The 27419-nt window shown below is 34.9% G+C and overlaps 1 protein-coding gene across 1 annotated transcript in view; it reads left to right on the forward strand.

Moving 5' to 3' along the window:
• The window catches only part of EYS (eyes shut homolog), a gene marked incomplete at both ends in the record, with an annotated part of 727941 nt that overhangs the window by 497507 nt on the left and 203015 nt on the right, over positions 1-27419 (forward strand). The window contains one exon of the mRNA XM_083857640.1: positions 5959-6071. Within this exon, the coding sequence (XP_083713766.1) occupies positions 5959-6071 (113 nt within the window). The remainder of the gene's footprint in view (positions 1-5958; positions 6072-27419) is intronic.

Here is a 27419-nt window from a genome sequence, read left to right on the forward strand (position 1 = left end):
CATAAAAATGGTAAGGGAATTTCTCAGTACTCTTGAATCTTTCAGACTTACTGATTTTAATTAATCCTTTGTGGTTTAATGAACCATTCTGAGCTAGAACTGTCAGGATCATGGAAAATTGACAGTGAAGCGCTTATGCTCAAGATTTAGACTGCCAGTCAATTTAGATGTAGAAGTGATGCCAGAGGAATGTGAATGTCAGTTATATGTTGAGCTGGTTCCCCCTGAGTCTGGGACCAGGAGATCACCAGCCTGGTTTCCACTATGAAGCACAGCAGTGCAGGAAATGGTTTGCAAATTCAGACCCAATGGAGAGGATAGTGTCAGTTACCTGCTCTACAGCACAAGGGACTGGAAGAACTACTGACTTGCTGGTTTCCCATAGCAGAACTATCAGGGTTGCTACTTTTGTAGCACCTGATTTGAGTGGCTAGAACAAATGAGACATGAAGAGCAGAAAAGTAAACCTCTACCACCCTAAGCAGTTTGAGGATTTGTTTTCTTCCTTCTTCTGCCTATATTATGTTTTACCATTCTTGTTGCATTAAATTTTAGTGATAGTATTCAATATCCATGGCAGATACAATAAAAGCAGATTCAGGGTAATAACAGTAAATTCTTTTAAAAATTCAGTAGAGGTAGATTTAAAAAAAAAAAAAGCTTCTGGATTTCACGTACCTCTTGAGCTCCTTTTCAGTTATTTTAGTATAACCTAATTAAAAATTATTTTGGGATATTTGGCTCAGAATCACAATATCAGTGTAAAATCATCAGTTACATTAAAATGTGAATTGATTGAAACTTTGGTGTTATGCATAGGTTTATGTAGTATTTTATTTCATAGTCAGAGAGTCAGGATGGAGAAGATTTCAGTTCCTTTGTGTTTCACACAATTTATTGATATGATAGCGTGTAGGTAATTTTACCAGTACATATTCCCATTTGCCTTCCCATCTCTACACTAGTACCAGGACAGAAGCTGAAGCAATATTCCTTTGCCCATATTTTAAGTGTTTTCTTTTATTACTATTGTTTAAGAGCTAATACTACTTTTCATTTTCCTACCCATTTTGAAATGTCATTAAACTCTTTGGCTTATACTCCTTCATCTAACAATAAAATGCTTGTGGTTTAAAATTTGAACTGAGTATGGAAAGTGTTATTAAAAGTAAATATTAGGAGGTAAAGTAATGAACACTATAGATACACCAAAGACTCATACTGCTCTGACACTGCCTATTTCAGTGGGAGTTCTCAAAGGGAGATAAATTTTTCTCTCATCAGTCTTAATCAGACAAGTCTTGTCCATTTTTCTTGAACTACCAGAGTTAAAATGAATAAGGATTAATTGTTTTTTAAAAAATTTAAATCAGCAACAAACAATTTTCAGCGATGCCACTAATACTGATTTTTAACAAAGTCTTGAAAACTTTTGGGCTTGAAGAAAGTACACATCCCATGTATAGCATGTTGCCTTGAATGCAGGCAAGTTTCAGTGTTCAGTAAGTGAAATATAAAGGCAGAATAATGTCCTATTGGATTAAGCCCATTCTGATTGTCTTGCTGCTAATTAGATAGTCTGTATATTTCTATTTTTTTGGTGTATGTAATTCAGTATCTAAGAGAGAGATATAGGTTTTAAAATTACATTTTTAAAGAACAAATTCCAATTTCTTCTTTAGAGCGAAGCATCACCTCCATAACCCATGAAACTTAGATGTGGGGTTTTTTTTGGGGGGGTTAAATATTAGTTTTGATTTTCATTTTTTTTTTTATTGAGTGGGCTCAATATTAAACTTCAGTTGCAGTAGGCTTCCAGCAGGTTACAACTGAGATGGTTAGCCAAAATTTTATGGCCAATTTAACAAGAATACAGAGGTGAGATTATGACTTGCTTAATTTAAGAGTTCATTATGACTGTCTCAAATTATTCTATTCACAGCAGAAAACAAAACTGAAGCTGTTATCTAAGTTGCAAAGAAGGTGTTATCTAAGTTGAAGAGCTTTTTGAGTTATTTATTTCTAAACGGTTCACCATGGTTTTAGTAAAAACAAGTTAAAATTTTATTAAAGTACTGAAAACTGTTCACAAGGATTATTTAAGTTTGAAATATTGCACTTAAAAAATTTTGTAGTCTATTGAGGAGAGTTCTACTAATCAGGCGCCAAAATCAGACGTATTTCAGGAATCACAAAGATGTGAAAGACTATTAAATAGTGTATTCTGGTACACTTTAATATCTATAGTGAGAATTTTTAAGATATATAAAATTTATCTTGAGTGGAGACAAATGAGGAAAAATTGTACTATGCTTTGTTTTCTTTCCAGTTAATCATACTTTTCAAATAAATGCTCAGATCATAAGCCAAAACCTCATTATATTATTTATGAATCTGTAGTGAATTGACAGCATGTAAGTTCATTTCATTAGGAACTCCTTCAATGTTAATTCTATCTAACAGCACCTTAATTTGGGCTCGTCAGTAAGGGATGTTAATAAAAGATTTAGCATAAATGTGTGAACTTTTCCTACAAGGTAAGTATCTGTAGTCATTTCTGTCAAATATAAAGGGCGTTTAAAGAGCATGGTTACTATATGTCAAACATATCTGAATAGATTGTGAATAGTGAATTTTATTAAACTAAATTTCAGGTGTTGCTCTGACCCTGACATTTTCAGGCAATTTAAGTGTTACAGTTTGTCTGCAAAATAATGTATTTTTGTAAATGGAAGAGAACTCAACTACGTGTGAAGTCTACATTTTAATATTCTGCTAAACACAAAAGGTCTCTCTTCTCAAAAAAAGAATAAAAGCCATGTATTTTTTGATTATGTGTATCAATAGCTCTGATTCTTACATATCTCTAAGATGTTGGGTTTTTGTATAGATAGCATAGGAGAACAAATTCAAGTAATTGTTTGACCAAAATGTTTCTAATGCAGTCATAGTAAAAAAAAAAAAAAAAAAAAAAAAAAAAAAAAAAAAATTGCTTTAGAGGAATACATTACCTTCAAAATATGCACATATCAATGTAAGAAAAATTATTAGGAGGCCAGCCAGTAGTCAGGGGAAGGAAGTCATGTTGTTAAAATATTCACTGTTATAGTGTTTGGGAAAATATACAGCTAAATGCAGATATACAAACCAAGTGACTAATTTGCTATTCAGTGTGCAAAATGGACCATAGGTTGACATAGTGAATTTTCCCTACACCGGAGTCTTGGATGAACTTAATTTGACACAGTAGCTATCATAAAATCATATTGTATCTGCCCTTTGCATTTATAGATTTCTTTTCTATTTTTTTGTTCATTTTTACAATCCCAAGAAAGAAGACTTTTGTTGAAGCACATGCATGGTATGACTAAGACAATCATATGGGGCTCAGGGAGAAAAAAGCAGCACAACTTTAACAAGTTGATTTATGCAGCCAATATTAAAACACTGTTCAACTGTTCATTTTGGGGGGGGCAATGTTACACGTCTCATGTAGTTTCCAGCTCAGAATGCTATAACCATTTCTGTTTGTGTTCATAATAAATTTATAACAGATCCTGCATCCTGTTAATTTGAAAATTATTTTATTTGCTATTTACTAAAGGCAGGGGAAAAAAATAACACACATCTCTTATAAAATTAAAATGTGAAGCTTAGTAGGGCAAGACATCTTTAAAGATTATCTGGCATATTTTATTATAATGATGGCAGCAAAAGCAGACTGCTGTGTGTATGTCCATCACTGTCCTTGGCAGTCCATCACACTTATTTCCATGCCAGTGGCTGGCAAAGAGGAAGAGAAAAAGTGTTCTATTGTCTGTAGTCCATATGAATAATCTCTGCCAGCCCTTGCAGTTTGTTAAATAGTGCTATTTTCTTAATGTACAAAGTTAACTTGGAGGAGACTGCTCACATTGAGTTCTTAAATGAGATTTTTGGGTTTTTTTAAGTTCCAGGAGGCTTCATTGTAATCCTCTGTGTTTGTTCCACAGAGAAACCATCTTCCCTTTGCCACTCTTGAACTTTGTTTACTTTATAGATGGTTACATAACTTTCCACATTGTTGCAGTGTAATAATGTATCTCTTTAAAGTCTTAACTTCCTGTAAGGCTTTGCTGCAAAGGAAATAAACAATAAACTGTCAGTGAACTGTTTGAACCCTCCCATGGGTTGGAAGGCCAGTTCATTCTGTTTATAGTGTATGGCATGGCAACCTGTGTTATGTTCCAGAGTGGTTGAGCAGTGCAGAGTAAAGCAATTCTCCTGGCTTCAACTGTATTGTACTTGTGCAGCCTATCTGTCTGCTGGGAGGGAGACAGCTCTTCTTTCCCTTTAATATGATTGATTTTTAACCTCATTTACACTTGTGCCATCCACAACACACTATGGCACAGTTCCACAGCCTAATTTTGAGTTGTATGAAAAGCAAACCCCTTACCTTGCTTTCATCTTTGCACTGATTTATGTCACTTTGTGTGTCCTTTCAATCCTGTATTTTGAGAAACTTAAAACTATTCATCTGCACAGTACTTTGCTCTGTCTCTCATTGACAGGTTTTCCTGACTGAAGATTCCTGGTCTGTACAGTTACTCTGTTCAGAAACTCTCATATGTATCACGATCCTTAAATATCTTACAGTTTTGCATATTGTGACACTCTTGAACATTGTGAAATCCTGTCTTCAGGATTTTGGTTTTGCTATCCTGAGTAGTGCAGAGAACATTGAGCCACTTAAATACATTGAAGACCACAGACCCTAATACAGACTTGCAGAGAGAATTTCTAAGAACTCTCCATATTGAGGAACTTCACCTTTTAGTCACAATATTTCTGCTTCTGTTTTAACCATTCTTCTAATTTATTGCAGGCCTTCCTTGTAATCCCAGGAGCACTCAGTTACTTTAGAATCTTTTAACACAGAAACTTGTTAAAATCTTTTGGAAATCAAAGGCTATGTGCCAAGGCATCCTTTTTCACATAGTCAGTATTCCTCCTGTGAGTTATGATTTCACTTTTCAGAAACCCTCTCAACTATTCCCCTGTTTGTTACATTCATTTACATATATGTTAATTCTGTTCTTCAGTGTAATTCATAATCGCAGTCCTGAATGGAATTGGGACTTACTGATCTGTAGTTTAATGTGTGTCCTTGCATGCCCTAGTCTTGTCCCCATTTTCAAAATCATACAAATCAGAAACCCAAGCCTCTCTTCCCCAAAAAATCCATGTTTACCATTCCCATGGTTTGGATGCCATATTAAATGATGACCACAGTAAATTCCCATCAGAATCCCAGGCAAACACTGTTTGATCTTTCTCCTTTTTTGCCACTGTTCACTTTTTGGACTTAAATAAAAAAAAAAAAAAATTCTAGTAGTAATTCAATTTGAGACAGATCTCTGATACATCCCAACTAAAAAGGGGTTACATCATGGGAACCTCCCAGAACTACTGTTCATTAAATTTTAATTTAGCGAGTCATTTACATTGCCTGCTAGAGCCTTGTTTCTTTGAACATTCCCTTTATACTTAGCTGGTCTACTAGCCCTAAAGACTTTCTGGCAGGCTTAAAGCTCCTTCTGGGCTTTAAAAAGCATTTAATGCTTTCCATTATGCTTTCAGCAAATTGTTCCTCAAGATATTTTTATTTTTCTTTCTGCAACTATTTAAACCTGACTTCACTGTTAAAAATGGGTCCTTGGCAGTACAAAACAACTTACTGTTCTCTGTGGTTTTGGTGCCCCTGCAGTGATTCCCATTTTTAGTAGGTCCTTAGGCATCTTTGAAACATGATTAATGGTATTAGATTTTTTTTTGAGAAGGGATATAATAAACTTACAAAATTCAAATCTTCCCTGTTTACCATTCCCCATGACCAGTATAGCTCTATAGAAAAAATAAATACTTTGACCACAATGACAACAAGCAAAAGAATGGTGTGAATTTTTTCCTTTGTAGATTTCTGGACCTGTCTACAATTTCACTGGCTGTATAAAAGTCGTAGAAATCAATAACGTCGGACCTTTCAGCTTCTCTAACGCTGTGGGAAGAAGTAATGTTGACAATTGCAGGTAAACTGCCCTCTATGCCTTTCCAAATCATAAGAAATTGTTTGTGCTGATTTTGCTTTCTTCCTTACACAGGGTGATCATTTTAGATAATTTTAACAATGATTACAGAAAAAAAGAAAGATGAAAAACCCTAGAGACACAGATATATTGCTTTCTTTTATGCTTTTTTTCATTATAGAAGATTTTACTTTTTTGCAGAGTAGTTCAATTAAGTTTGACAGATTATTTAGAGTTGTCACACCCTGAATGCTGGAACAGTGTACTAACAAAGATAATCAGCAGGAAAATAGGAACTGGGACTGGGAAGTGGGGAGACATGGTGATTGTGCTTTACTTCTGACTTTGGAACTTCCATTAATCTTGTTGCAAATATGGATGACATGGTGCCACATCTACTCTATAAGAGACTGTGAAAAATGCTGGAAAGCATTGTTTCTGAATACATTTTAAAACCCCATTTGATTTTGGTTTTGCATATTCACACTGCTGTTGGTCATGCATTGATTGAAACAAAAGGCCATACAGTGGTGTACATTAGGATTCTATTCCGGAATATGATAGGTTTGAACATGGAAAAGTGGAAAGCAAAGGAAAACAGAGGTAAATTTCATGTGTAGAAAATGAAGTCTTGCAGAAGAGAATATCATTTCAGTCATAGGATATACATGTCCTAGATTCCTGGAGGATATTATATACGGCTTTTTACATATGACTTTTTTCCCTAGAATTTACAGAATAGGTCAATTAATGTTCATGTGCTTGCTTAAACACTATGCTCGAAAGCTGGTTGTCACCCACTAGATCATTAATTAAAGATCTGTAAGATCTGAACTCTGCACTCACCTCCACCACTAACCCCTTAATGAACACACATCCCACTCAAAGTTATAAAAAGAGTGTGAACCCACTCTCTAATGAACTACCTTACTCTAAACACAAAATTCAGATTGCTATCCCTGCACAGACCTGCCACCATTTTTATTTAGAACAGCAGCTCATCTCCTTGTCCAAACTTGATGAAGAAATAAATCTTTGCACCCTTCCAGTTCCTGAAAGTGTTTTGTCTGTAACATGTTCTCTACATGTATTTAACAAATGGTTGTGGGTCTAAATCCTAAACATAAAAGAAAACCCTGGTCTCTGTTATAATAAATCCCCCCCAAAAAAACCCCAATATCTCCTCTCTTGTCTTTCTGCACAGTGTTTCATCAAAAATTTTCCTAGTCAGAACTATAATGTCCTTCAAAAATGAGGGCATGTACTCTTGTCTGTGAAACTATGCCTCTGTGCAAAACAGAAATTAATAAGTTTGAAAAAAAGTGAGGAAGCTCCTTCATGTCTTTCATTCAGGTATTAACTTTAAACAATCTGGTGTAAAAAATCATAGACCATCTCTGCTGCCTCTTCTGGTTACTATATTCAGAAAATTTCCTCCATTTTGCATATTCATTAGAGCTTTGATGTTCTAAATCACAGGCAAGAGGAAGCTCTGTTTTTTAAAACTACTTGGGAAAAACAGGATAACTTGAAAATCAGGACTGTTCCCATCTTTTTTATTTTCTTTCATTCTACTTAATAATACCTTCATTGATACAAGTGCTTACATCCTTGAGCTTTTTGACCCTATTCTTTTTTACAGTTTTTCCTATGGAACACTTTATATAACCATTCAATCAAATATCCATAGCCTTCAGCAAAAAAAAGCAATGAGAATAGCTTTGTCCACTATGTGTATATTATGTAGAAAGGGATCTAGACCTGAAAGAGGTGGCTTGTAAAAAAATAGTTTTGTTCCTTTTAAATTTTTATTAGTGTAGAATGCTGTGTTATCTGTTATAATCTATAGAACTACATACCAAGATTCATTGAATTTTGCATTGATTCTGATACTCCCTTTTATAGTTAATTAGCATAAAAATATTATTTATATGGTATAATACAAACATTAAAGATTGCTTTATTTGAATCAGTACTCAGTGATTACAGTCTAGGACTGTTTCTTGCAAATACCTACTGTGCATATGTTACTGATTAGGTGAGTAAAATGACATGACCCTTTGTATAGATGAACTGTGAATATAATCTTGTACATAAAAGGACTTTGGAAGAGTGCTGGGCCTTCTCAATCCTCTGTGCTAAGCAACATGTTCCTTTTACTTCCCTGCTTCTTCAGAATGCTGCAGATGAGCCCAACAGTGTCCGGCCCCATGAAGTCCACACAGACCTGGCAACACCCTGGTCCAAACCACAAAAAGCTGAATTTCAACAATGGAAATTGTAGTATTTAGTCAGTTGAAATTCAGGTTAATTTCAACAGACAATTGAAATTATTCTGAATTTCCTTTGGTGGGGTGGGAAATCCATAGAAATTAACTGTTTGGAAGCCTGGCAGACATTCTCCTTACTCCTTCCTGCCCTGTGACACACAAATTTCATAGCTGCTCACACCTGGCTGCTATCATTGTTTGCTTTTCACTTTAGGTATAACCCACATTCATTTTGACATCATCAGTCCTTAAATATAGTCTGTTTCCCTAAAAGCATCTATGAAGCTCAGCTGTGATTCCCTTTTTCCAAGACAGTCTTCTGGGGAAGATGGATTTGTTTTGAGAAGGAAGGAGAAAGTGATTGAAGGAAGTTCTTTAAATAGGGCAATAATGGATTATTACATACTTTGCAAATATGACTAACAAGTGACTATTAGAAAGTGTGGTGTAATTTATATTTTATTTTCAGAATTCCTGTTGTTCTGTAGAGGCAGTATTGCTACAGCTGGATCTGCCTAATAGTAGTAGAGAACTCTACAGTGTAGCAGACAAAACAATCCAATTTCTTCTGCAAGAACATCCCTGTATTTGTCACTCAGTAGCACTTTTTCTGTTCTTACTGTCATAGATTTTCTTCAATTGACCTTCTACTTATCATCACCTATTTGTAGACTTCTAATCCTTTTGAGCGACCTGCTTTTACATATTTAGCATGCTCTAGTGGCATTCAGTTATCCTGCTGAGTTTTGTCCTTCCCGATGTCCCAGCTGCTTGAATTACTTCATTATTGTAGACATGCTGACACTTCTTAAAATGTATGGGTTTTTGAGTAAATTTTAAGCTTATGATTTCTTCATAGGATGGAAATTTGCTCGAATGTGTTCTGCCATCTTTATAACTGGATCTATTTGTATTTTAAAGTACCAAACGGATGATCTAATATGTGCAAGGAATATAGAGAGCTTTCAAAACCATATTTTAGAGACAGTTCATTAACCTTTTCAAAACTATGGAAATCACTATGTCAGGACAAGACAGTACCTTTCATAGGCTATTATAGACTGCATGTTCCTTACCTCAGAGATTTGCATTGCTGTTTAAAAAAGTTCAGAATTAGGGAATGTAAAAAATTACACCATAACATTAGTTTCATTGGTATACATATCTGACTATCTACTGCATAAAATGCTGTATCATGGCAAGAATGCTCTTTGTTCCTTTAAAATTAATATATTTAATGCAAATATCATACACCACAAGGGAGAGAGAATTATGTTAACTTGGTAGAACTAAATTGGAAATGAAGGCAATATGGAAATTACCTTTCATGTTATTTTGGAAGCAGGTATTAAGTTCTGCTTAAATTCAAGATGGTTGATACAGGTAGCACCAGGCAATTGGATCTAATCAAACACCAAAAACTTGGAATAATCCTTATCATTCTGAAAAATGAAGGATTTCTGTGCATGCTCAGAAGCACTGAAGTTTCAGACATGAGGCTTTAACTCAGTTAATATGGCCCAGATCCTTCTGCTATTCACATGCATCATTGTTTAAGCATGGAGTTCATAAGTGAAATATTATGTGATACCACAAGGACAGGGAGCAGGTAGGAGGGGTTTACTGCACTGAGAGCTCATCAAAACTTCCTGCCATTAAATACAACTAAGGTGAAACAGGAAAAGGCAGAATAAAGGTATGGGCAGGAGAACTTTGACTCTGAGAGCAGACTGGCAGCCATAACTGAGCTGTGCTTTGGCTTTCAAGAGAGATTATAATGGATCTGTATCAATTAGTAAATGTAAGTCACCAATAGGTAGTTTTCTAGAATTATGCCAGACTATATAGTTATGTAAGTCTTGTCAAAAATTTATTTTATGATTCTCTTTAAATTATACCTGTGTCACAGTTATAAATTTATAGGCAATTTTGAAAGAGATTATATAATGACCAATATTAGTAGTAGAAGGACAATTGAAAATAATGGATCTCTGATAACATTTTTTAAAGAAATGAAATATCTTTTATTTTTTTCCTTCTTCTGAAGAAAGATACTTGTGATGTGTTAATGCAATATAAAGATTCTTCAAGTGTTTCAGAAAATGTTACTGGAATAGATTTGCAGGATAAATGACTATAACTTCCAGATAGAGTTTAGATAACATATATAAATGAAGCTTTGCGTCCCAGTATTAAAAGCTAGTGTTTACTGCAGTTCATTCCTGTTTTAGTGTCTGGCAGCTATGACTGCTATATATTGCTGTAAGAGTTTACTGTAACAGTTTACTGCATGTACTAAATTCAAAGGTTCCAAAAACACACACATAGAGAAAATATAAACATATGCATATACACCTGTACCTATCCAAGCCCTGTTTTATCATTAAAAAAAAAAAAAAAAAAAAAAAAAAAAAAAAAAAAAAAAAGAAAGAAAAAAAGCTGTCTGTGAAACAGAAAAATGTTGCTTTCAGTTTTCCTTAAAGAAGTCTTACTGATGGATGCTACTGTACAAAGTGAATTGGACTCACAGAGAGGAACTAATAAATTAAGTTCTTCATTGCTGCCCATTGGACTATCAGAATTGTGATAGATTTTTTAAAATATTTTCCTTCCTTATTAATTTATCCTAATATGTGTTTCCAGGCTGAAGCTGAGCTTTATTTCAGCAAAAACCCTGATTTCTATTTGCATTTAGGAAAGATGCTCTTGAGAGTGTATTACCCAAGTTTCATTCCATCAAGAGGACTGATGGGTTTCCTAATATGTGGCAATTTTCTCAGGAGCAATGCAATATACTTTGGAGAGCTCTACATGTTTTCAGTAAGCCCTCAGTTCCACTTTCCTCCCACTCATGCACTCATGCACTTTCCAACAAGCTCCCTTTTCCCTTTTCCATTCTGTGATTTTCTGTGTTATTTTTACAAAAAATCTCCACAGATAACAACAACTTTGTGAGTCAGTCTCCTATGCAATTTCTCAGCATTTTTTCCACTGTGGAACTTGCTGTTTTTCAGTATATTGTAAAACATCACAACTCAGAGCATCTGACACCAGATACCTGAAGGTGTTTGACTTCTGTCTTTGGAATGAACTGCATACTTTAAAAAGGGAAAATTCACCTTCTGAAAGTTATTTTTCAGTCAGTTGTGAAAGTCCTGTCTACTGTTTACACTTTCGAAGGAAAGTGTTTGTGCTGGTGCATACTGTATGTTAGAGTCCATCCTAAGAGCCCATAAATGACTCAGAGTTTCTTTATGTGAATCCGCACGGACTGAAAAATTTAAAATCAATCAAACATACAAGCTGGCTCAAAATCAAAAGAGAAATCATTGAGTTTCAAGCTTAAACTCTTCTGTCCACTTACATCTCAGTTTATTAATAAATGAAAGATCCTATAGAAAGAATTGAGTGTGTTATATGTCAGACTACCAGTTTAATTCTTATATCCCAACATCTCAATTCTTACATTACCTGCATTTGTATTTTCTCCTTAACACTTTAACTTATGTGTTTAATTCTGAAATACACACACACAAAAAAAAAAAAAAAAAAGACAAAAAAATGCAGTGCACATCAACATTATAAAAGAAAATGATTAAATTAAGAATACTGACACTACTTAGTTTTATTTATTCAACAGGATTTATGAGTTTTCTTTGGTTAACATGGAGATTAGACTAAATGTTCCTGAAATACAGAACTGAAGATAAAGCTTTATAAATATCATTCATTTGTATTTACCATATGCATGATGCTTGATATTATGTTAATAATATTTTGGTACAATTCTATCATAGAGAGTGATAACAAGAATTTGATCTTCTTTGTGCATTTATTTTGTTACTTTTTTCCTCTCTCACCTATTGCATTTGCTGGCTGATAACTTTTCTGTGTGTTTGCCGCTTACTCCTTTTCCAGGGTCTGGGTTGCTTTCATTTACTTTCATCCCTTTACTTGATTTGCCCTTCTTGAGTTCCCTCATCTTTTGTATAGGATGGCAAAACTCACAAAAGAAAAGAAAATCTTGCAAACAAATACAATTGCCTTTCTTCTCTCTGTGCATACATGAATTCTATTCTTGCTACCTTTTCTTCCTCTTCTGGCATTCCTGTTCAGATAATGACTTTTCAGTGATAGACTTCAGTGTTAAAAAAAACCCAAACACACAAAAAACGAAGAAAGAAGTGACAGATGTAATCTTCCCTACTGTAATAAATCTGCAAAATCACAGTAAAATGTTATACAACCCCTTTATCTCAATCTTTTGAAGTATTTTGTGAAAACTATTTCTGATGGATATTAGAGAAATCAATGTGTCAAATATATGCAGGTGAAATAATGTGCATTTGTAAACATTACATTTCTCTGCTTGCTTCTGGAAAAGATGTCTCTCATCAGTATACTACAGAAGTATTATTAATCTTTTTTTTTGAAAACTCCCTATTTCTAGATTAATAATAGTACTTGGTGATGCTTATTTTGACCTTAATTATCCCTCTGTAATTATCCCCTATAATGCATAGGCATTATACCAAGCAAATATTGTTTCTTAATTCTTTCAACAGAATTCAGTGACAGTTACTGTCCATTAGTGTGTGTCTGTAATGAGCAATTGTAATGAGATTGTGATTTCTTCTGAAATTGCCAGGTACTTGCATGGAAACTAGTAAGACAAGTATTAAAGGATACCATGCATTTTTTCCTTTCATTTTTATCAAGGAGGCATTTGCAAGTATATATGTCGATGTATGCATACCATGCCTGAGACAGTGTGTTACTGAAAATAAATAATATCTCCATTAAATATTTTGCAAAACACTCTGACACAGCTGTGAAAAAATGAAATATTTTTGTGGATAAGACTCACAGTTTGTTGATTTTTTAAAATGAAATTGTCTTTTTTACTACTGCTTGTGTGTACTTCATTATTTTATAAGGTATTGATTTAATGTACTAAAAAAGGCTCCACTGATGGAGTGCTTTTGCACTCCAGTCACACCTTTGGATCTATTTTTGTTTGTTTATATAATATTTAATGTCTCCAGTTACTGGTGATTCTTACTCTAGACTACTAAATTTACTAATGGAATTTATAAAGCTGCTTTCACCCCAAATGCTAAACGGTTGCACATAAACTGATCCCTTCATGCATCACAGAATCACTTATTCACAGAAACACAGGATGGGTGAGGCTGGGAGGGGCCACAGTGGGTCACTTTTAGGAGAACTCTTATAGTATAGAACCAAATTTGTTCACAGTACTACATCCAACTCTGGTTGCCCAACACAAGAACGACATGGACTCACTTTGACAAATCCAGAGGAGGCCACTAAGCTGATCAGAGGGCTGGAGCACCTCTCCTATGAAGACAGTTTGAGAGATTTGGGACTGTTCAGTCTGCAGAAGGGAAGGCTCTGGGAAGACCTTATTGGACCCACCAGTACCTGAAGAATACTCCAAAGAAAGCTGGCAGGGACTTTTTATTAGGGCATGTAGTGATTAGGGGGACAGGCTTTAAACTGAAGATTTAGATCAGGTATTAGGCAAAAATCCTTTTCTGTGAGAGCAGTGAGGCACAAGAACGGGTCGCCCAGAGAATCTGTGGATGCCCCATCTCTGGAACTTTTCAAGGCCATATTTAATCAGATTTTGTGCTGCCTGCTCCAGTGGGAGGGCCTGGCCAATGACGGTGGAGAATTGGAACTAATTGATCTTTAAGATCCCTTCCAACCCAAATCCTTCTATGAATGAGGTTCTAACAACTTCAGGAAAGAAAAACATTTGTTAGAGACTTATGTTACAGTGAGAGTCTCTGTCTGCTATGGCCTCTTTACATTGAGTGATGGATTCAAAGCCCCACAAACTGTATCAAGTTGCTGTATCTGTCCACAGCACATTCACAAATCATGGAAGTGAGAGAGATTGCCTGTCAGATGTCTGTTCTCACTAAATCATCACAAGTTCTTACCTAGGAGGTAAGAGAGTTAAGGATGTGACAGAGCTCAATGGACCAGCATGAGGAAATTCTGGGAGGCATTACAGTCCAAAGGACACCACAGTGAATCCTCCATACTTGGAGCTTCCTCACTGTCAGGACTGATTAGAATTAGAAGGCTGCTGAGATAGTTTAAAAGCCTTATGGCAATCTTTCAGTCTTTCTTACCTGTGGAATATGTTGTTATTTAGGGGTTGGAGAGGTGTAGCATTTCAGCTGTACATTTTTAACTGCAGTAAAAGAGAATGTTTTACATCAAGGATCACACTTCCAGAAACACTACAAATTGCCACAACATTTGGGTTGTTCTAGGTTATCAGCAGTGTTCATTTCCTTTTGCCAAATTGTTTTGAATACCTATACTTCCCTGGAAATGCTGTCACCCAAAAAAGCACTGTGCTTGAACATTATTAGCTTTTGAAATGTAAAATCATAGAAAAGCACTAGAAAATATATTTTAAAGACTTATGACCTTTAAATTATTTTTTCATTAATTAATGTAATTTTTCATTTTAGATTTCAGCACAGCTTTCCCCAAAAACAAAATAATATTATTAATGTGAAAATAGAAGGTATTTACAAGAATTAAAACAAAAAGATTGAGATATTCTAACTTCTCTGTAAAACTTGCACAGATTCACAGAAAAGAAGATAAATTTAAAGCCATTTTTCAAAGTTCTTAAAATATTACTACATATGTTTTTCACAATATTTATATCATGCATCATAGCCATTGAAATACTCTTTGAAAACTTTACCTTAATTCTTAAGCAAGTTATCTTAGTGACACGAGACATCAAGTGGTAAGGTTCAGTAGCTTCCTGAAATAATTGCTTGGGCTTCTAGCCAGACAGGTATGTGAATAATAAATCTTTTTATTCTACTTTCTTAGAATTGAAAGAATAATCTCAGTTTTGTTTTGTCCATCTAAAACTTGGTTTTAAAGATGGCTGCATGTATGGTCTGACAAAATTTTGCTTTAAGAATACTTCCCTATATATCTAGTCTTACATCTATTATGAGCAGTGGTTAAGAAAAGCTAAGTATGTAAGATGATGAATTGTCTAAAAACAATCAAATGGAAAAAGAAAGTGTCTTGCTTGCTTTTTCTATTGAACTACAGTCACACTTAACTTTAGTGCTAGCATTTGCTGTCATTCCAATTACAGAAGCCTGGAAATGGAGAAGTGTTTTGTTATATACTCAGAAATAATTAAACTTTGGAGCAGGTTTCCATGACTTCCGAGTTATGTGCAGAAAGTGCCTCATAATGGAGCTGTAGCTGCTCCTGGTATTATACCAGGCTGCATTGTGGAGAGACATTTTAGAGAGATTCAGGGAGAATGAAAGTCACCCTGAAAGAAATAATTTGCCTACTGCAAACTTGAATTGGTAAAATACTTTCTCTTTGACTTTTAAATTTTATACAGAAGTAATAAGAAACCTTCGGAGTTGCCTTCAGCTGCTAACAGTCAGAATGACAAGAGAAAAATTTGGAAGTTCACTTTTATTCTTTCTGGCAGCATTCTGCTGTTATCCACTCTATGTCCTTCACTGTGTTGGTGAATGGACCATGGACTTTGTGAGTTATAAAGTAATTGTGGGTTTGTAAAAATCTCATTTTACAAAGCTAAAAGTGAAACAATCGTTGTCATAAAACCTTGTGTGATTTTTAGGGAAAAAAATCCATCACAAATAATATGCCACTATTTTGTATATTTTCCATAATTACAAAGACTGTTTGAACTCTTCTTTGGCAGAGGACTTTTTGTAACAATGGATTCTTTCGAATCTAAAAATCATCAGGAATCAAAATTTTAAAAAGAGGAGTTTTGTTAAAGATGTCCCTTATATTCTTGAAATATAGAAAAAATATATAAAGAAAATATATTCTTTACAATGTTATGTGTTATGAACCTATAAATCAAAATTCGATATATTAATATGCATTTAACTTAAAAGGTATTTAAATTAAAATAAAGTTCATCTAAAATTACTCAAACATTGCAGATTGAGTTGAAAAGCCTGAAAAAAGGCAATATTAGTAACTTTTTTGACATTAATTTTGTATAAAGCCTCATATTTGAATTACTTTTTACAGGCCAAAGGGAGAGCAATGTCCAGAAAAGTTACTTTTAGTTAATTAGACAAGCAACTCAATGTAAGCTTCTGGAGCAAAATGATAAATGTGATTTCTGTGTGTATGAGCAAGAAAGGAAGAAAACAATTTCCTTTCTGTGTACACTATTGATTGTGATATTGGTTGTACTGTATTTCACTGTGTCCTGATGTGCAATGTAGCAGAACCCAGAAACCATAAAAGATGAAAGATATAATTCAAAAACCCTCAAAGAAATTGGTGATATTTTTTATAAAAAGGGATGCAGAAAGATACTTTAGTAATTCAGTGTCTCATGTTTCTTGCTGAAGTATGACTATGGAGATTATGGTGTGTATGAAGGCAGCACACTTGGTTCAGGAAGAGAAGCAGAGGATGCAGAGTAGGTTTCTTTTGCTCATCAGAGACCAGAATGTTAAAACCAACAGCTGAAAGCTGCAACTAAAGGTCTAAACTGGTAATAATCCCCCAAAATAGCTGCAGTATAAATGATGATAATCAGTACAAACTACCAATTGAAGCGGTGCCTTCTTCCTGTGTTTCTTTGTTAAGATTATAGTTCATGTCTTTCCATAAAGGCCTCTCTAGGCAGCCATGACTCAGTACAGCTGTAAATACAGGAAGTGCTAAGGCCTGAGATGAACAGAGGAGATTAAGCTCTAACGTAACCTGCATTTAAACAAAACAAAACAAAACAAAACAAAAAAAAAAAAAAAAAAAAAAAAAAAAAAAAAAGTGATTATGTGCAGAAAGGAATTAAAGAATAAATAAGCAGTAAAAATAAATGCAAAACACATGATGAGACATGGCTGGATATCTGATGTGTGTTGCTGAGTCATAAATTGTCTTACACTCTTACTATCAAGAAACCTCTGAATCTTAGATGCCCTCACTCCTAGGTCCTATAACATAAAATATTAAATAAACTGAAGTAATATGTAACTTTTTCTTTTTCTTTAAAAATATAATTATTTATTGTTGCTATAAATTCTTACTTAAATTACTTGATGAATCAGGTAGTGTATATATTGGCTGATTAATATATGATGAAGTTATTATCTACAGTGAATATATGGGCTTCTCTAGAGAGCTGCTGAGCAAAAATTTGTTTTCTGTGCAGGATAAGGATTGTTTGTTTAAGGTTGTAATATTAAGTAATGCAAGACTAGAAAGATATATCATCCTTCAAAGGACCTTGGTTGTAAAGTTAAGAAAACAATCTTATCTCCACAACCACTGGATTGCAGCAGAAAAACAAATGTATTACCCAGTAAAAGAAACATGAATTTCCCTCCAAAAGTCATATAAATATTTTACAATTACCTAATTTCTCAAGACCTAAATTGATTATAAATAGTTTATGTTTTTTCTGAATCTGTAACCTGCAGGACTGTTTAATCATATCCTGTCTGACTCTTGCTCTGCAGCACTGTAGATAAACAGTGCATCAGTGCCCCCTGCAGCCTTAAAACACTAGTATAACAGTTAAAAACTCCCCAGTGCTATTGATCTTTGTTGAAATAACTATTCAGAAAAAGAAGAGCTTTAAATCCTGTTGTATGCTTTCCTTTTTTTTCTCCTTGCTTCTTTAAAAGTGAAATTGCAGCTCTTGGGTAGAGAAAAAATTCTTCAGAGATGTAGTCTAAAATTCAAGACAGACTTTGATATATCTGTGAGAATAAAATTCTCTTTTTTCACATTCAGATACACTGACATATGACAAGCAGAAACCAGAAACATAAGAAATTCAGATTATATTTGTAAACTTTAAAATTATTAGTTATAAGAAAGAAAGAAATTCTGACTCTCAGAAGACCAATTTCTATAATGTGTGGAATGCTCAGAGAGTAGAAAAATGCTGCTTCATCTGTGCTAAACTGTAGGTATTTGTGCATTTTCATGTATATTTTTGAAAATTTGTTAAAAATTACATATAAAATATAAAGATAAATTTGGGATTTGTTTCCTCTCATCCAGCTCCTACACACATACTTCCACAGTCACTGGCAAATTTCTAGACACCCTGTTAATGGTGGGTATACAGATTTCTTTTGAAACTCTGAAGTTCCAATGGAGCAATGGTTGACAATAGCAGAAATCTAAGGTAATTTATCTATGTATGGAGAGAAGGAAGGTCTTCAGCTCATAAAACCATAACTTGTTAAAATTGCCAACAGTGCCAAAAAGAAGACATGAACTAAATTAATTTTAAGAAAACACCTGTCTCTATGACACCTGTCTCTATGCAATGCATGAATTTGTTGAGATACATGTGCTTCTGACCAGTTTTCTGAAGCCAGATTTCCCCATTTTCCCTCCCTATACCCAAGCTAAAATCAAGTGGTAGATAGGAGATGATGCTGCCCTGCTAAAACCCATACAAGGTCCTGCTTGACAAAAAAAAAAAAAAAAAAAAAAAAAAAAAAAAAAAAAAAAAAAAAAAAAAAAAAAAAACACAACCCTATATTTAAATAGAAAGATATAATGGGAAATTTTTACATCTGTAAGGATGAAGGCTGGTAGCCAAGTTGCATTAGTCAATTGAAATGCATTAATTTCTTAGAACTAACTGTCTAACATAGTTCACTGGTGTTATAAAATTAAGTATTGTATGGAAATTATAGGAAATGATTAAATATCTTTTAGGCACTATAAACACAAGTGTGACATCAGTAACTGGCTTCCAGCATTTATCAATTATAAAATCCATTTCATAAACCAGAAGATATAAAGTATTCTTGACTGAATTAAAGTATATGAAAGAAATTTGGCAGCATTCAGAACTCTTAAATGGTGAGATAGTTCTGGTTGCAAGTGCGATTAGTTTTATTTACAATAAATAACTTTTTCCCTCAGAATAACTCTATAATATAAGCAGAGTAAGGTAAATTCTCTAATGTGGGAACATGGGCCAACAAACTTTGACAGATTTTTATCAAATTGAATTAATTGAATAAAATTACTTCTTTCTTTTTGCATTAAAAGGTATGTTTGTACTTCCTAAGCCTTTGCAAGTGGCAAAGCAAAATCTACTTGCTTTGGTGGATTTTATTTTCTTAATTTAAATCTATAACTTAGCTATTTTAAGTCTTGATTACTAAATGAGTTGCTTAAATTTTTCACAAGGAAACCAAGTTTTCGTTTTTGTTTTTGTTTTTGTTTTTTAATTAAGAAAGTAAGCAAAACATATTTATGTCTTACATATACACCTTACATGTTTTAAGCAGCTGACTGCATTCATAAAATTTAGTTAGTATGATAATGAGCCTTTGGCTGATATTATTAAATCAGGCTTGCTTTGACCCTCTTAAATCACTAATATCAATGTTTTAAATATAGCTACCCTTCATGATTTAAAGTTTCTCAAGAAAGAATGGCTGAAAAATCTAGCTCAGTTTGAAGGTAAAAGTGAGAGAAGTATTCTTTGCCATTGAGAATAATCTCCCAGTTTTGCTTCAGGCTACTTTTTTATACTTGTTTTGATACTTGTTTTGTAGTTGGAAAGACCAATTAGTTTTACAAGTGATGTTGCTTACTGCCAAGTCATAGCCAGGTATCCAAACCATCAATGACATAGTATTTGGGTTCAGGTAATGTTTAAAATAGACAAAAGCTGTTAGGATTAATGGAAGCAAAATATCTAAAACTTTCAGTGTTACCATGGAGCAGCATAACCACCTAATAATTGCAATATAACATAGTTTTAGTTTATTATGTTTTATTATTTAGTTTATTGTGTTTATTATGTTTTCTTCCTCACTATGGTCTTGCCCTCTCACAACCTTTGGGTTGATAAGAAGATGGGAGGGCATGAACTATCCATATATAACATTTTTCTGTCAAATAATCCACATCAAGGCAAGTCAACTCCTTGACTTTCTTCCTTTACTATTTCTTAATTATTCATAATTTCAATTAAAAATAAACAGTTTAATGCAGAGCAGTGGCATGTTCTTCTGCTACACTTGATCTTAGTTCCTGTGCAGTCTTGAAAATTGCTCACATGTTGGAAGGAAAGACAGAAATCTGCTGACAAGGCATCTGGAGTTTCCTTATTTCTTGTTTGTAGACTGTTATTTTTTCTTCTGGTTCTTCACATTAAAATAAAACTTCTCAGTCTTGATAATGTTGCCTGTTACTATCTCTCCATGTTTTAGGATTTTTCTAAGTGAGATTCACATTCCATCACACATGTTGAAGTACCAGCAGTTTCTTCATTGCAAATTTAAATTGCTTAAAGTGTTAGAAAGACTACTTTAGGTTTTAAAAAGGTAAGGTAAGCACCATTCTTTGCTGTAAAGCTATATGATATATAGGAAATGTTTTTAGGAAATCTTTTCAATATGTAAAAGTGGTTTGGGATGTTTTTCAGCTATATAACCAAAACACAGATGATTTTAAGTGTGACATAGTGAGTAGAAGTAGGAATTTTTCCTCACTCATCACAGGTGTTTTATTTAGTACCATCTCCAGTTGATGGAGAAAATTGGTTACTTTTCTTAGAATGTGATGCCCTCTGCATATAGATTGTCTATGAGGGGAACCATGGTGGTCAGCTGAGGCAAGTTTCAAAGCTCTTAGACAGATAATGTGTGACTAAGTGAATTCTGTCCTAGAATTTTATTTGTAGATGAAATTTCTTCAAATATTTAGGAGGAAAAAAACTATATGGGGTGGCATTTTGATGCCTTGGAGAATTAGGAATTGAAAAGAGATTGAACATGAGGTCATAAGTATCAAACTTCTTCAATTCTTTGTTATTGATGGTTCTTGTTGATGCTCTCAACATCATAGTTACAGTACTTGTTCACTCTCAGGTAGAGTGTTTGTTACAAAAACATGTTTGGGCCAAAATACTAATAGTTTTCCAAATGTATGAAAGATAAATATTACTTATGCCAGCATTTAACACTCTTCCTTTAGGAAAATCCCACTAGTAAAACCATAACATTGTTTAGTGTACCCTTACAGTCATTCCAAGAAGGGAAAGTCATCTACCAGCATTGCATTTTACATTGGGACATGCTAAAATATTATATTGCTGCAGGGAAAAAATATATTAAATTTTAAACAATAGCAGCCAGCAGATAAAAGGACACACATATGAATATCCAAATTTGAAGTTTTTTATTCTTAAACAGAAACCTCCTACTTCAATCAATACAAGTGGTTGATAGACTTTGACAATGTCTGGACCAAACAATAGGAGAAGACCCTGAAGCCTGCAGTTAATGAAGTGACACAAGATAAAAGCATCATTTAGGTGGCTGATCTCACACTGTATTTCTGCACAGAGAGACTACTGGCGGTTGGAGGCTGCCTGGGGCACAGCAACCATGAAATGGTAGAGTTTTCAATTTCCCATGACATAAGGAAGGAGATCAACAAAAGCTCTATCTTGGACTTACAGAGGGTGTACTGAAGGGTGCCTCTACTTCAGAAAGTCCCTTAGAAAATAATCTTTAATAACAAGGTGGTCCTCTTCAATAACAAAGAGGAAGTTAACCTTATATGCCAAAAGACAAGCCAGTGGGGAAGAAGGGTGGCCTGGCTGAACAGGGAGCTTCCACAGGACCTCAGGAGAAAAAGACAGTTTAAGACCTTTGGAAGAAGGGGCAGGCAACTCAGGAAGAGTACAAAGTTATCATTAGGTCACATAGAGAGAAAATTAGAGAGGCAAAAGCTCCTCTAGAATTCAATCTGGCCACTGCTGTGAAAGATAATAAAAAGTGTTTTTATAAATACATTAGCAACAAAAGGAAGGCCAAGGAAAAATATCCATTTTCTTGAAGGGGAACATTGTCTCTGAGAAAGAGGAATCAGGCTGAGGTATTTAACTCCTTCTTTACCTCAGAAAGAGCAGTTATCCTCAGGGCAACCAGCTGCCTGAGCTGGTAGGAGCAGAATAGACCCCCTGTAATCCAGGAGGAAGCAATTAGTGACCTGCTGAACTACTTACTCTGAAGTCTGATGGGCCAGATGGGATTCACCAAAGGGCACTGAGATAAGTGACTGAAGAGCTCACCAAGCCACTCTCCATCATTTATCATCAGTTTTGGCTAAATGTTGAGGTCCCAGATGACTGAAGGCTGGCCAGCAAAGAAGGTAAACCTGGCTGGAAGAAAGATCCTGGAAGAGGGGGAGGGCACTGAATATAAGAGAGGTGCCTGGAGATGAATACCAGGGGATGCACTGGGACCTTGGCTGGTAACAGTCAAGACCAATTACTATAGTCTGCAGCTCAGTGTGAATCAACATGACTTTCCACTCAAGCTTCCCAGACCACCATCAACCTCCCTGCTAGAAGTGAAAGTGGAAACTCAGTGAACATATCAGGGCATGGGGGGAACTGAGGGCACATGGGAGTACATGAGATAAACAACTAGGGTAACAGCTCTATTCTCATTGTTTCTTAAGCAGACCCCAAAATCCATTTTAACTATGGGCTGCTGTTTACTCTCCCATCTGTCATGCATTTTATTGACTATAAAATAATTTCTTCCTCCCAGAAAAACGTTACATAATGCCTGTTATTTTAGTTCCCTATCTTTTACCTTGTAAAATTCTATTTAGGATATTTCAAGTACTGTATTTTTTTTCATTCTCTCACTTAATATTACTGGGACTTTTTGACCCATCATATTTACAACATTCATTCTTATGCACTCAATGAGAATGCAGTAATATATTAATTAAATGCCAAATTACTGATGAATAAATGATGTTTGTGTTTATGCATGTCAACCATTCCCAACATTAAGATATAATTAGAAATTAAGTCTGGAAGAAATACTAGATGATGTGTAACAGCACTCTGCATTTTTAACTCTTTCTCTAATAATAATCTCTACTTATTGTTCTCATCTTGCTTTCAGGACAGCTTTTATGTTAATTTCTATAGCTTGTGATACAGAATCCCTTTTTAAATTCCTATTTTTCTCCAGTAACACAGTCTTTGAATAGAAAAATGCTTTCTCTCCAGGAACCTTAATTAATATTTCTAAAATGTCACGGTTTAACCCCAGCTGGCAACTAACTCCTACTCAGCCATTTGCTCAGTCCTCCCTGGTGGGATGGGGGAGAGAATCAAAAGGTGTAAATAAGAAAACTTGTGAGCTGAGATCAAGACTGTTTAATAGGTAAAGCTAAAGTCATGGACAAGCAAAGCAGGAAAAGGAATTCATTCACCACTTCCCACAGGCAGGTGGAGGCTCAGCCATCTCCAGGAAACCACTGTTCCATCACTTGCAATGTTGACTTGGGAAGACAAATGCCATCACTCCAAATGTTCCTTCTTCTGCACCCAGCTTCATGTGCTGATCATGACACAATGGGATGTTCCTTTGGGCAGTTGGGATCAGGCTGTGTGCCCTTCTAAGTCCTTGTGCACTCCCAGCCTGCTCAGTGGTGTGGTGGGGTGAGGAGCAGAAAAGGCCTTGACTGTGTGCAAACACTGTGTGGCAGCAATTAATACATCTCTGTATTACCAATGTTCTTCTCAGTAGGAATCCAAAACACAGTCACAGTTGCTACTGTAACTCTATTCCAGTCAAAACCACAAATGGTTTCTTATCTACTTCTATTAAGGGGGTAAGAAATATTTTCAGCACATGGGGAAACTAACCCTAAAAGGCAGTCCATCTGTGAATATTATTTGAAGGTCTAAACTATTCTTATGTGAGACCTAAAAGCAAAGTTTGTACTCTCAAAACTGCACTTCATCTCTAATGTAATCAGGGCACATTGAATTTCCAGCCTGCTGTTCATTTCTGGAAGCATCTTGATTCTCTAAAGAATCTTCCTCACACTTGTCAGGATCTGAGCATGCCTCTATTTCGTAAGTGTATCTATGAGAGAACAATATCTCCTAAATATTCCCAGACGAAGTTGAGATGAGACTGTAAAAGATAGGTCCAGTGATGGTACATCTCTTCTTTCTATTTTTATTCTCCAGATCAGTGATAAGAACACTCTTCTGGTGTAATAGATTCTTGACTTCAGTTCTCTTCTTAGCTTAGTGGAATTATAAACACCTTCCAGAAGTGCCATAAGAACTCCTCAAAGCAGTCCATTTGTCTGTTCTGTCCTGCATGGAATAGACATTGACCAGGTTGAATGGGTAAAGGAAATGTGTTCACATATGGTTCCCCATCCCTTGGGCTAGAATATTTACCTGAGTACAGATCTGTATTTTTCCACTGTATCAATTGTTTTTTAAGTATGTCTCTTGAAGCATTTTGGAGTTTTTTATTGTCAAAGCAGGGCACTACCCACCTGGAGAATATTTATTGTGGGCAAAGACCAAAGTTTGGCTACGATAGCGCTGAAAATTACTTGAATTGCTTGAATGAATTATTGCTTAGAAAATCAATTGCATATTCAGGATTGAGAAGTGCTTCTCCTTTATCCCTGAAAGACACATTGTGCAATAATACTGCATAGGTAGATCATGCATTTTGGAATCTAAATTATAGATGGCATCAATGAGGTGGAAGAATATCTTTACTGCTTGAACTTAGATAGAATCTTTGGTAAACAGCACTGACTTCATTTGGGAATTGTGATTTTTAAGATAGCTGACACAGCATCTCTGTTACAGGAACTCAGTTTTTCCATTACAATTTACTCAGCCATTTAGGACTGGAACAGGATGCTTATATTCTAATTTTGCAGAGCCTTTTCAGAAGGACAAGTACAGTGTCATGTTAAAAAAAAAAATCATTTTTCATCTGCTGAAAGAATCTTCAAAGAGAGAATTAAAGTCTTTCTTTCTTTTCAAAACCACCAGTTTCAAGAAGCAAAAGTAGTTGCAGAAATCAACAAAAATACCCAGTGCTTAGGCCTTTCAAGTGCTCTTTTTTAAAATTGCAGCTAAGATTAAACTGGTAAGAGGTTTTCCAACTGTGATTATTGACTAAATGTAAAAGAGAAAACTGAAGTTCACACAGATTTGAGATTTATTTAAACTTCAGAAAGTGTAAGATTTTCACACTGGTCTACTTAGTGTTCAGTAGTTTGACTTCTTTCCTTTTTTTTTGAGTTTAATGTTTGGATCTTTGGTACAGGTAATGTTTTACACTTAAGTAAAGATCAGAGTGAACAACTGAAAGATTTAATGGTCACTTATTTCTTCAAGCAAACCAAATAAAAAGATGATCAGATTTGGTACAAAAATTCAGCTTGTCAGTTTTAGCAAAACCATTGTTTTAACAATTGTCCTAAACTTAGGGATTAAGAGTGTTTTTCAAGTACCATCTAAGGAACACTCCCTTCCATGTCTAGTTTATAAAGGTTTTTGCTGTTAAACTTCCAACATAAAGTATTTCTGCTGCAATAACTTACTTATCCATTGCAAAGTTCATGGAATCTATATACTTTAGAGGAAACAACAGGAATATGTCTTAGTACATGTATTTCCTTTTCCTCTTCCCACTTTTATCCGTCTGTAACTGACATTTCTTCCCATATCTAGCACTGCTATGCATCCTGGAGTTTAATTTTTTTCTTTGTATTTGCAAACAGAGTTTTCTGTTATTCCAGTTTTTTAATGAAAATCATTTTTTAATGAAAATCTGCAACTACAGTATCACTGAGTTCTGCTACCAAATGTTGTAGCTCGTAGGAGAGGGAAGCTGGGCTCACAGTCTGGAACACACACTGAAAATCTAATTTTTTAAGAGATATGCCTGAGTATATATCATCTCTATTCAGAAAACTGACCCCCAGCACTTCTAACTAATATAAAAATTGTGATGAGTGAAAGAAAACAGATTCATATATAAACTGCAGCATATAAATAATCCATATCTGGTAAGCTCTTGAATTGTTTTCAAAATTACTGTGTTGAGTGATGTAAATGGTGTCTCCAGGAGGGTAAGTGCACAAATATACTGCTCAGTGGATTCATTGAAATCAGTGAGATGCCATTTAAAGTACTCTGCTTGACATGGTTGTGAACAGTGAAATAAACAGCCTGTAAAAAGCTTTGTTAATTCTTGCCAAATTACATTCAAGGTACTAGGTATTTATTCCTGTTTAAACCAACATTTCCATGAAGTGAGTTGTTTTCAGTTTCATAAACTTTGAAATTATATTATACCATGCATGGTAATGCTCTTGAAAAATCTTTCTTTTGGCTCTAAATTCTAAAACGTTCACTTAAAATAATATTCTGTCACAACCTAAGAAATATGGCAGATGCACACTTTTCCACTGAAGAAAACTGCAAATAAAAGCAGTTGCTTCCCAGCACAAACTACTTTATTGACAAGATAAAAATACAAACTGCCTTATCCCACTCATATCAGATAAGGCTAAATCCATTACTCCAGTAATAAAACGTTAAGTACATAAGTACCAGAAGATACAGGCAGTGGAGATGTTATCATATCATGGGGACTCCCATGCCATTGCTTGTCTCGTCAACTTGCTTCATGGGAAATGTCAGAGTGCTCCTGTAGACACATCTGCCATCAGCCTGATAATGAATTACTTGGGGGAAAAGTCTGCTCTCTTTGCAGGTCTCAGTTTGAAGTCCATTATACAGATAGATCACCCTGGGAAAAAAAAAAAAAAAAAAAAAAAAAAAAAAAAAAAAAAACACACTCTCTTATATTTAGGTGGTATTTCTTGCATTTCAGTTTGTGTCCACTGCTGTATGTCCTATGCTGTATGTCCTAGCCACCAGCAAGAAGTATCTCCTTCAGTCCTTTCCCCTTCCCCCTCAGGTATTTATACAAATTGACCAGATTCCCCCGAGCCTTCCTTTTTTTTCAGGCTGACCAACTCTCCTGGCCCTGGTCACTGCCCTGGCTCAGGGCTAAACCGGCAGCACACAGGTGAGCCCCTATCGAGGATAGGCCCCTCACTACCACATCAGTGCAGAGTGGGGCATCGCAGAGGTTTTGTTAACTTTGTAAGCTGCAGTGCCTCTAACTCCACACACTTATAATTTCAGGCTCTCATT

This window comes from Zosterops lateralis (assembly GCF_965231275.1).
Source record: "Zosterops lateralis genome assembly, chromosome: 3".
In the NCBI taxonomy this organism is placed as follows: Eukaryota; Metazoa; Chordata; class Aves; order Passeriformes; family Zosteropidae; genus Zosterops; species Zosterops lateralis.